General features: G+C 32.1%; 1 protein-coding gene across 2 annotated transcripts; it reads left to right on the forward strand.

The window, feature by feature from the left end:
• The first annotated feature begins 1,832 nt into the window (after positions 1-1,832).
• LOC128157054 (uncharacterized) lies at positions 1,833-11,283 on the forward strand. 2 transcript variants are annotated; one of them, XM_052819409.1, is made up of 4 exons: positions 1,833-2,009; positions 5,250-5,392; positions 9,892-9,997; positions 10,305-11,283. In XM_052819409.1, the coding sequence occupies exons 1-4, from the start codon at positions 1,979-1,981 to the stop codon at positions 10,595-10,597; spliced, it is 573 nt and encodes a 190-aa protein (XP_052675369.1). In that variant the 5' UTR covers positions 1,833-1,978; the 3' UTR covers positions 10,598-11,283. The 2 variants fall into 2 exon arrangements, with proteins under 2 accessions (XP_052675369.1, XP_052675368.1); XM_052819408.1 differs by lacking the exon at positions 1,833-2,009 and adding an exon at positions 3,265-3,346.
• The last annotated feature ends 1,383 nt before the right edge of the window (positions 11,284-12,666 follow it).

A 12,666-nucleotide genomic window follows, 5' to 3' on the forward strand; every position in this document is an offset into this window, starting at 1 on the left:
ATGCAAAAATACACTGATGCAAGATACAAAAAGGTACATTTAATATTCAGTCCTATATGTATTTACTAGTAATCAGGATTTCGGCATAATACATTTGAGAATGTTTATGTTCTATTAATTGCGTTCGTTTTCTGGTTTCTATAACCATAATTGAAAAAAAAGACGTCTAAGAGAGAGAGAGAGAGAGAGAGAGAGAGAGAGAGAGAGAGAGAGAGAGAGAGAGGCGGACGGACAGACAGACAGACTATTACTGAGTGAGTGATTGAGACAGAGTTTTAGAGAGAGAGAGAGAGAGAGACATACAGACAGACATAGACAGACAGACAGACAGAGACTATTACTGCATGAGTGAGTGATTGACACAGATCTAGAGAGAGAGATAGACTTAGACAGACGGACGGACAGACAAAAACAGACGAACATATGAGAGAAATAGAGGATTGCTAATACAATACCTTAACTTTAACGCAGACATTTCCCATTTTACTTCCCCGTGATTTAGCGTTGATCAATATCACTTGATTTACGACTCATTTTTAGTGAACAATGATACATGTTTTACCCTTCCTATTTATTTGAAAATAGAAAAACCGTATATATATATTTTTTTTGTAAACTGGTGAACAGAGAACTACCTCTCGTTATATAGACGCGTGACTTTATCAAGCATCACTTGAAATATATATTTCTAGATTTATCCGTTCATAAAATTCCCTATCGTAAAGTACTAGTATATACTGGCGTTTGTTGATCAACATGCTATTCATAAAACATGACCGTTTACACGTGCCGGTGTCCAGATCCATCATAATTCATTAAAGGAATTACATATAATTGATATTCTGTGTTACTTAGAAGTGAATTTGCTGAATTTTATTTTTAGTCAAGGTTTATTTGTAAAAATGAATCCTTTAATCTCACAAAAAACCAAAAACTGACATGGTTAATGCCCTTATGACATGTATTATGCTGAACATCTCCTAAAGAAAGAGGATAGAATATGTTGTTTTTTCATGAAGAAATTTTATTAAGATAGAAACAGGAAGGATATAATAAATTCTTATCGTCATAAATTATTTATAAATATAGTATCTTATGTTACATACAATACCGTAAAAAAAAAATAATAAAAATAGCTACTTAAAAGTATTTTCATTTATGATGAAATATGGTGGTGGGGGGGGGGGGGGTTCTTACCAAGATCGTACTCGTGAGATATAAAAATCATACAGACTGTTTATTTGCTTATTACATGTAAGTGTACATGTATGCATAAACGCTCATTAATTCACGGTCTACAAAATCACTCAATAATTAAAATGCTTACTTTGTTGGTTCATGAATGTATGAAGGCAGCCGAAAACTGCAGAAAATACACCTACTTCAGGGGGCGGGGTTATATTTTTTTTCTGCATGCAGTGGTCGTAATCGCACTATGAACTACAGGTTTAATGTAAGAATGAGAATAAATTACCGACAGGATTTACATCTCTCTCTGACTCTGTCTTGATTATTCATATAAAAATTCATCAGTACAGTTCACAAAAGACAATTTTGAAATAAATAGATTTTATTGAAAAGTGACTGAATTATCTCTCTTTGATCTCTTGCTATAGAAATGACCGGGTTTCAGTTTATAGGGTTCATCAGATTATTTATCGTAACACATGTATTAGTAATAATTGATATGCTCCTAAATTAGATGACTATTTTCAGGACTTACCCATATAATATGGGAATATGGCCTTTTTTCTAAAAATAAACTTTGAGACGGCCAAATAATTCTCGCTGTGTAGACTGGTTCTTGTTCTTGCGCATTGATACCAGAACCAGATAAATCACTCATGCGTAGCCCGGGTTGTAAGGTAAACAAACAGCACACCTTGAGTATGTCAGACGATAATTCACGTACGTAAAACTAAAGGATGGAGTTATAACCATGGTTAGAGGAATGGATGCGTTTCGATGATGGGTAGAAATGGAATGTGTTCAATCAAGGATTTTTCCAGGTAAAATAATTCTGAAGAATTAGGTGAATCTTACATAATGAATATACTGCATTTGACGAGTACCTGTAAATTGGAAGTATTCTTAACAACTGTGAATTATTTCAGAAAGATAGAAATAGATACTTAATTTCTTAAAAGTATCTTTTTTGGTTAAAAGTCGATTGTATTTATTATTATGTAACGTACGTAAATAATGGCGGGGATTGCAAATTAACATTCTTTATACAAAGATAATAGTTATTTTCTTGATCTTGGGGATTAAAAGGTATTTTGATGGTCAAGTTAACAAAATTCAGTGTTATACACGTACGATAATGAAGTTGACAAAATTATATATTCATAATGTTATGAAATTAATTCGATCTTTATCCTAATTTTATTAAAAAAAGAAAAGGTAGGCCAAAGAAGATGAATTTTTGTAGGTAAAACGATGTTGAAAACTCTTCAATCTTCAAGTTCTTAATTTGGCCCAAAACATATTTAACCTTTTCTTTTTGCATGCATGTGTTTGTGTGTGTGTGGGGGGGGGGGGGGTTATTTCAAGAAGTCAAGAATTAGTAAAGAAAATGTCAACAAGAGAGTCAAAGATTTTATTGAAAATATATTTTGGATTTGTTTGTATGACCTCAAGGGAAAAATTTGTGCCAAAATAGAGAATTTAGACAAGGGATTAAACGTCAGACCCATACCTGGTATATAATAGTACAGGTACTTTTTAAATGTACTAAAAGTATGCCTTTACCATAAAGCCATTCAGACTGATATCTATTACGCAATCTAGATATTTTCTATTCTTTCACATTGAAGCCCAGCCCCTTACCCCACCCCAACACACACAAACTGATTTATTTGTCTTTAAATTGCCATAGATAAGATTACACCACAACCTATGTTGATTACAAAATCTCATCTTATACATTGGATTTTTAGTGTCAATTTAGAGAGAGAGAAGAAGAAGAGAGAGAGAAAGAGAGAGAGAGAGAGAGAGAGAGAGAGAGAGATATTGATCTATACATCATGAATTTATTTTTGGAATTTCCAGCCTCTTTCACTTTAACAAAAATCTAAATCGTTTAGCTCTCAATCTGCTTAAAATGTAGGCTTATACCGCATGTAAATATTATTTCACCTCTGTTATTTCTAGTTATCAACATGAATTTTAAAATAGTCCATGTGTAATGTTTTTAAAAGATATTATATATATTATGTGGGTCAGTTCTGTGACAATGAAAACGATATAAAAGGTTTATAATTAGCATTAAAATGTATTATGTACTATGTACAGTGTATTTATAATATAGGGTGTTCTGGAGATCATGGAAGCCATTGGATACCAGGTACCTAGATACACACGTACATTGCAATATTAATTAACTCACCTGACGGTTGAAGATTTTTTTCATGTACCGATACTTTTTGCAAGATGAAAACTAACCACCCCACAGATTATAAAGATTATAAATGTACAAGTGCATTTATGAGAATTAATTGCAGTACACTTTTTGCAGGTGTTAATTATACTGTATACATGTACATGTACTACATGTATATCGGTCAAAGGATTAGACTTGAGTCACTGAATAACAGATTGATCATACAAACGTTTACATGGACTACGTCCAGAATTATGTGTTACATGTTCTCTCATAACAGTGAATCATTTTGAACTACAAATGTATTTGTTAAACTCATTATGTTGACAGTCCCATTCGTTGCCTAGCTGGTTTAATTAAAGTGTTTAGCCCATCACCAAGTGATTATGAACTCTACCAATATATTTAGAATATTCACTATAAAGGTTTATCTTGAATAAAAGCTAGTTAGCACACCCATTCCTGACATTTAAAATCCATGCTCTCAAAGAGATAGTAAAAAAAAAGCCTTAAAATTAAGATTAATTACAAATTCATAATGAAAAAAAAAAGATTTTGTCGACAGATTAAGCATAAATGTTATGCGCATTTAGAGGGCTTTTACGAATTGTTCCCTTTATGTCAAGGCTGTATTCCTTGTCTTGAAACTTTACTGCCTTGAAATTTCAGGAAAGTTAAATTGCAAAATGCCTTGGTGGCTATAACACGAAGATTCTAATTTAAATAAAGCATTTCATGGATGATTAAACGAACAGAAACTGGCATGTCACAGTGATTTTGTTATTCAAACTAAGGCTAATGTTTTTGTAGCACTGTGAACATCTCGGTGTTTAATATTTTCATAACTAAAACATGGATAATTGATGAACTTTTTTTCTATCACTGTCAATTTTGCATGCTAACATTGTAGAGTTTGAAAAAAAACCATATTATCAATAAACGCAGATCTATATCTTTCATGTTATTTTTTGCAAATCATTGCAGATTTTAAATTATGTGTAATTCATGGGATTTATCAAAGGAAATCTTTTCCATAAAAGCTCATTCGTAAAAAAGTATATCATGTAGGCATTGCCTTTTAAGAGTGACTTTTTAAAAACATGTACCCCATAAAAGGTACATTAATTTGCACGATAATAAATTTCACTTTTCTTGGTGGGGGGGGGGTCCAATAAAAAAAAAGTGTTCCTGGTTTGATTTTTAATGTTTAAATGATACAATAATTTATATGATATGTAACAGTTCAACTTTCTTACAGTAATTATTACCGGTATATTGAACAAATGTGATTTAGGTGTTCACATGTATGCTGAAAAATGTCAAAGAATCACTTAATAGTATTATGCAGAGTTTTGCCCAATATGAACAAGATAATGGTGTATTTTCGAATTTTGTAGTGACCTTGATAGCATGCAGCCTTGCATTAAGCTTGACCTTAACTTTTTTTACAGGAATGTTTGAAAGAATTTTAACGAAACATGGCTTAATGCCCATTTAAACTATCTTTATCAATATCAATACATTGTATTTAAAAAATCTTTAATATACGGTAGATAAAAAGTTGTAAAAAAAATCTGTTAATGTTTAATTGGGGGGAAAAATTGACCTTGAACTTTTAACTATGACTTTGAACTAAGATGATTTAGTTTAATTAGTGAGAGTCATTATTATACTTTATTAATTAATCATGATAAGATTATATAGTCAGTCAATGTTATGCCATTCAAGTTTATTTTTCATATAAATCAATTTGGTATTAGTATGAGGTTTAGTTTTAATGATATCTACTTCAACACAGCTAGTACATACAGGTACTGAAACATTGGGATATTTTGATATGCTGATTTTATGTAAATTTATCCTTCAGATGTTTACAAAGATAAGGAGCCACAAGCACAAAGCAATAATCCAAACATCTTGAGAGGGGATGTGGCACTGAAAGTGGAGGCCCGGATTAAACGAGAAAAATCCTTACATGATAAAATGCTCAGCAAAACTTACGCAGCAGAGGTAACTAGAATGCAACTGTCAGTTTTACTCAGTATTCATTCCTCAATAGATAGGCCTATTGCATCTATATTTTGCTGCTCTTGCAACACAGTGGTATTCTGATCAAAGTACAGAAGTATCAAAACTGTTAATATGTTGATAATGCTAGTGTACTTTATTATACTGATGGTGATAAGATAAGAAGACGTGCAGTTATATACATGAAGTTAAATTCTGGGTATTATTTTACAGAGAGAGAGAGAGAGAGAGAGAGAGAGAAAGAGAGAGCTCTTAATTGAAATACAATGTATACATGTTTACTTAATCCATTTTGTTTGAATATCTTTGCTTATATAGCAAACACCAAAATAATGGTGATGTTTTATGTTTTTATTTGAAGTGTGTGGGAAGTGGGTTTCAAAATTGACTTTTTATTGAGTTAACTTTTGTTAACATTAATACATGCATTAAAAGCCCAAGACTGTTACATTATGTCTGATTTAATATCAATATTTTATGACATTGCACCAAGCTGATACAACTCTGTTGCTGAAGGCTTTCTTTTTTATGATTTCAAAAAGATTATGGTCCAATTTGATGGTGCCATTACTATGCTTTAAAATATGGAGGCCAGGGTTTGAAGCCTCTGGGGAAGAATATTTCTGTGGATTTATAGAAAAAGATTGAATGAAGGTGCTACATTAGTGAGGGATTTGTTCAATTGTGCAAAATTCCACTTGTTTAAATGAATAGGTTATCCCAGGAGATGGAAAAACTGGTTTCTGTTTCTGTTATAAAAGTTATAAACCCAGCAGTGGTTGGTATTGAACAGTAAATGCAATTTTTGAAAATCTTATTTTTGGCAGTCATTGATCATGCATTTAAATTTCATTTTACAATGAATATTAAAGCTAAATCCATTTTAATGGATTTAAACTAGTTGGGCCGGAATAGTTGACATTTTTGAAATAAGAATTTAGTAGTAATTAAATGAACTTGAATAAATTGGACAGTTTTAGAATTAACCATAATTATGTGAACAAAAAGTATTCTATAATAAAAATCATAAATTTAAAAAGAAATTTACCCCATGCAGAGTTTAGTAATGCATTGGTTATATCAAGTACTTGGACACATCCAAATTGTTTGTGTATATTTTCTGATCTAGCTAGAAAACTACTAAGTGACATGAAATGTTACAAGAATTTGTGTGTGTGTTAAAGGATTTCTTGGCAGAGTAAGGACAGGGTACCATTGTAACAGGGTAATTTTATGGCACTGTGTGGGCATTTATATTACTCTCCAAGGGCCGAAAACTATCAAAATTGTTTGTAAATGATCAATTTTGTGGAAATCTGTTTAGAATAGATTTGTACAAATATTGTTGACCTTAATGGAAAGGCAACAAACTTAGAATATCGGGGTACTTTTATTTAACATGTCATAACTGGTTAACTTCTTAACAGTATAACAATTACCGATAAATGAATATTAGTACATGTATATTATTTATACCTGTATAATGAGAATGCAAAAAGATAATGAAGATTAAGAAGTAGCTTATTAAGTGTGTGTTTTTTCCTTAATTGTATCAATAAATTGTATTAACATTTCAACCGTATTATGAGTGAAGTAATTAATCTTTCTAACATTTTAAGAAAACTGAAATCTAGATCGAAATTAAAGTAAGCAGTATGTACCGGTGCTTGAATAAAAACAAAAACACTGGTATTTTTTGTTAAAGTTTTATAGCTGTGAACAAACATAATTTGATTTTTATCCATCCATGTATAACACGTTTTAAATATGATTCATGTGAAAATATACCCATTACAATTAACCCATATAGCATGTTATGCATAACAAAGGAAACATAGTTACAACCCAGGCACTGTACATTATTAAATACAATGTATGTATAACATGGTAACACTGAAAAATATATTTGGGAGCTCAATTCCCACAGAAGCTGGAATTTTTTATTTAAAAAAAACAATTAATGTTCCTATCAGTGGAAATAAAGATATATGGTACTAATGATTAATAAACAATTACCTGAAAAAGTGCATGGGGGTATTATACAAATCTGTTTCATTTTGCAATAACTTGTCCAATCCCTCCATCGTTTTGTTATTTTATACCATTTACAGTTACTCACGGTATTATAATTCAGATGCAGGATATAAAATCCAATCCAGAGGACTTCCATTACATTTGGAAACCCTAAACAAATTTACACATTATATCACAACCTTAATGCATTCAAACAAATTTGAAGGACAAGGTCAGAGAAAGCATAATTGAAAGCTCTTGCATAACCATGCAAATTTGTAATTACCTTGCTTTGTGGTCAAATGATATGTCAAGGCCATATTTGCTAAATAACATTTTATAGCTCTCCAAACTCTCAACCAATTAGGACTTGATAGAAATGTTAAAGGTATCATTTTATGTAATACTATATATGTTATGAATGATTTATGTTATGTTATGAATGTCAAGGTCAGTTTTACCATTCAAAGATCTTGTTCATTTTTCAATATCATCATTGATTATTTTGTGTAAAGCAAATATATTGTTCTCTAGGACATGTTAATGAGTCTCATGCTGCAAGAATTTCACATTTCTATATAATTATGAAGGTCAAGGTCAAGGTCACTAAAAATGTTTAAGTAAATAGGGCCTCGACTTCTTAAGTACATGTTCATCAAGTGCATAAATATGTAGAAAATATTTTATTATGAGAGGACATAGTTGCATTCATTTTAAATCAAGTTCAGAAGTTAGTCAGACAAATAACAATGTCCTTGTCAATGAGAACATGGATGGTATAGTGATAAATTCAATCTTAAGCCAACTGATTTCTGAGTTTGCTTGACTTCCTACAGACAGCAATTAAAATATTGGGTGCCAGCCAGGGAAGAAAGCAAGGTATTGACAAAAGGTTTATGTCTCACCTTCAGGAGAAATTAACATCTGGTAATTAAATGACCAGAGTTATAAAGTACACAGAGGACTGAAACAGGTGAATGCATCATGAAGCCTAGGTATAAAAGTCAATCAATAATTAGCAGATATCAGGCTGGGGGTGATTGATTGGGGTAAGGAAGTCACGATAAGGGGGTAGGGTATCAGTGTTTGATTCCAAGAAAGGTTGTCTGGTGTATACTCTTGTGGGAGAGCAAATTACAGCCCTGAATTTTTTGTTGCTGTTGATTTTCTAATCAAGTTCCTTTTTGTGATAAAATCAATTAACATGCATGCTGAAATTCAATCTTGGGAACAAAACTGTTTGCTTGAAGTATGTGGAAGCATTGAATGTTTGATTAAATCTAAAACAACATACAAAGAATGAATGATTTACTTTATAGCTGTTCAGTTGTTCTCTGACTAAACACAAATTCGACAATTCATTTGTACAAACACAATGGTGTACGTAGTCTGTCAGATTGAGCATGTAGACAATATATATTATATATATACTATACACTTGTATCATTTCATCAATAGCAGTTACTATAGGACACATTTAAAAGCTTTATTAATAATTTTGTCTTCGAATTTGTCATAAATTTTGGATTATCAGCACTACTATATTTCTGTCACATATATAAAATTATCACAATTCTGGGATCTACAACTGGCCAGGACAGATATACTAGGTTACATACATAAAGGATTTTAAAATGTAGGGTACAGATAAAGACAGGTAGTGGCCTACTCTTCAGATTTTCCAATAAGACATAAAGGTTTCCATCCAATAAGAGGGTACAGGTTATACTGTAGGGATCACTAAATCATTGTACGCAAGGATTAAAGGTTTCTTCCTCCTTGAAACACTGATTTGTAAATCTTGTGTGTTATCTCCCCTTGGATTAGATTGACAAGCAGCAAACAGTACGCTTATTGAAATGCTATTTGATCTTTGAGATTTTTGTTCACTTGAGAATGGATCAATTCAGATCTTGGCTGTTAGAAAATAGGATTTGTCTTGCATGAATGTTTGCAGCTATAACTGCTATTATATCTTGTAAATGATGGTTAATTTCCCGTCAAGTATATTTACCGTATTTATCGCACGATTAGACGATAGACGGGTACCTTAAAAGATAATGGGTTAAAAATAGCATAATCTGAAGATTTGTTTAAATGAGAAAAAAAATCTGCAATGTCTTTTTAAATTCAGTTTGAGGTTTTGGTTTGTTCAGTTATCAAGAATATTAATCATATCTTCTTTCAAATTTATTTATACTTGCTGATTCAATAAAAAAAAGAGAATCCATTAACAAAATTTTTCTTTCCTGCTCGTGTTAAAATTTTTTATATTAACATCATGGTTTCAGTAGATAGATTTTTGGTCCAAGTTCAAGATCAAATTTCAAAGGTAAAAAAAATGCCTGTGTTGCATGTGTATAGTACCCAGTGGCAGTATAATTCGATCCATACATATACTGTCTCCTGACATAACCTCGTACATGTATTTTACACCATACTCACAACAGTTACTTTAAATTTTCCAGGAGATTTCTGGAAGAATAATGGAGGAGCGAGAGCGACTGTCTCTGGGAACCAGATCTAGGGCAACCTCGGGAACCAGTTCGCCGGTCCCTAGCAACAGCACCCGAAGTAAGGCTCAGGTGACCCCTGTCACATAAATCAATGTAATTGTGTAACGTGCTTACTGGCGGAACATTCTTATGGGCCAAATATTGCGACGGAAGCTATTTTACCCAGGTTACTTGTAGATTGATTTTTTCCCCATTACTGCCTGTAGATGTCTTTGCAGCATTCAATCAGAGAAGAAGCCATGCATTAATTGTTTAAATTCTTCTAGATTCTTCAGCAGTCTAGTCTTGACTAGTTTATAACTTGTTGTTACAGACTAAAGAAACATTTTTAGAAAGATAATGTTCCAAACAATTTTTTTTTCCAGAACAAGTTCATTTTAAGACTGATGGCAGTGGGGATGTTCCAAAGTCCAAAAAAGGAGGCAAAGTGAAAAGTTCCACAAACAGTGTTAGTAGTGACGAGAAACAAATCTCTGTTACCATAGCAGGAATAAATACCATCCAATCAAATGACACCTCACAAACAGAACAGCCAATCACAGACCATGGCTCAAAGGACTCAAATGGATTTATACCGAAAAAGGAGTTGCCTGTCATCGAAGAGAGAACGAGTAGTCGAGCCAGTGGTCTGAGCGGTTCAGAATCAAAAAGAGGCTGAGAGCTTTGTGGGAGATCTTCAACCTCCCTGTCTGTTATAGTTTTAATCTACTGAACTTAACTCCCAACATTTGATATTACGAATATGAATTCCTAAACAGTCTAGTCCTTATAACATTGTTACTCACTTTCTGTTTGTCCAAAGAATCTGTGAAGTAGTCATAATTGTTATGTATTTTGATGTTCTTTTATTATGGAGCTCATGATGTAGCAGATCTATTGAACTAAATTATATGTTGCAAAATACAATATGATACTCGTAGTAATTGGATGTCTATAGCTGTAAATAGATACTTTTATATATACACGTGTATACAAAATGAGCTACTTAGACTAATACATGGGTATAATCCCTTTCTAAAGCCAGCATTATAAAGTATTCTCATGGTTATGATATATTAATTAGGCCTCATGTGTAGCATTACAGTATTAGTTATTATGTACCAGTATATTAAATGGCATTACTTGCTGCAGTAATTATTATGCATGTACATGTATTTGGAGACAAATTAATACCAATAGTATTTTTATTTTGAAATAAACACCATGGGATCCTAATCATAATCGAAAACAGTAGTCAATTAACAGTTAATTAGATAGAAAATTATTTGTTATTAATTGAAGTTTATTCCTAACAATTTTATCAAATGTAATATTTTGAAATATTTGCACATTGTCATGTTTTTGTAATATTATATAAATAGTGCCTGTTTGGGAGGGTAACAGTTGAAATTGACACCCCGAGAAAACCATTGTCAACCGACGCGAAGCGGAGGTTGACAATGGTTTTCGAGGGGTGTCAATTTCAACTGTTATCCTCCCAAACAGGCACTATTTATTTTGTTATACTGAATGTCTTTTTTAAAATTTTTAAGAAAATTTTACTGCTTTTATATAGGAATAACGTGAATTCTACAGCGAACCGTACGCGCATAATTTTCGCGCATGTAACATTTTTTAATGTTACCCGTTGCCAAGTGCGTTGCTAACACTGAGGGTAATAGTAAATATTATTAACTGCGTCTTAACCAATCAGATTTCAGTATTTAACATGAAAGTATAACAAAAATTATTGTTATACTTTCATGTTAAATACTGAAATCTGATTGGTTAAGACGCAGTTAATAATATTTTCTATTACCCTCAGCGTTAGCAACGCACTTAGCAACGGGTAACATTAAAAAATGTTACATGCGCGAAAATTATGCGCGTACGGTTCGCTGTAGAATTCACGTTATTCCTATATAAAAGCAGTAAAATTTTCTTAAAAATGAAGACATTCAGTATAACAAAATAAATAGTGCCTGTTTGGGTGGATAACAGTTGAAATTGACACCCCTCGAAAACCATTGTCAACCTCCGCTTCGCGTCGGTTGACAATGGTTTTCTCGGGGTGTCAATTTCAACTGTTACCCTCCCAAACAGGCACTATTTATATAATACAACATTATGAGCCTTTCAGAGTCCTGTGTTATTTATAAAAACAATGTACATATCTCTTACTTTAAGATATTTGTACATTGTACATACCGGTACTACAGTAAAACATCTCTAAAACAGCCACCTATCTTACTATACTAAATGACCAGATTTGATGAGTTTGCAATTTTAATAGGTTTGATCTTAATTAAATTACACAAACATTTGATTGCCATCTGATTGTTTCGAAGTATGCATAACATGCTGTGGTAACTATAAGATTTTATATTGATGACCTCCAGACCTGTGTTTCTCACCTAGCTGCATGTTGAAATATTTTTTTCGGTCATCATGGCCGGTTTTGTGACTTGCTATAGTTTTAATGTGTGCATGCTATGTTCTGCAAATTAATCTATATACTGATGGTACTTGAATATGCATTACAATTAAAACACCCTTGGTCTATATTTATGTGAATATTTGATATTCATGCAGGTACAGTGGGTTTATTGTCTCGTTTATGTAATTGATATGGAGTCATTGATTATTTTATATCGTAATATACCAAGTAATATGTCACCTCCATCTTTGCCAGAGGTATTCGATTTTTAAAAAAAATCAATGTTCAGAGGATATAAAGCAACATTTCCA

Source organism: Crassostrea angulata, chromosome 7 (assembly GCF_025612915.1).
Source record: "Crassostrea angulata isolate pt1a10 chromosome 7, ASM2561291v2, whole genome shotgun sequence".
Lineage (NCBI taxonomy): Eukaryota > Metazoa > Mollusca > Bivalvia > Ostreida > Ostreidae > Magallana > Magallana angulata.

Coding starts and splice junctions, on each gene's coding strand:
- LOC128157054 (XM_052819408.1), top strand. CDS start 3,280: ATGTACTATGTACAGTGTATTTATAATATAGGGTGTTCTGGAGATCAT. Junction 3,347..5,249: donor TGGAAGCCATTGGATACCAG/GTACCTAGATAC, acceptor TTTATCCTTCAG/ATGTTTACAAAGATAAGGAG. Junction 5,393..9,891: donor GCAAAACTTACGCAGCAGAG/GTAACTAGAATG, acceptor TAAATTTTCCAG/GAGATTTCTGGAAGAATAAT.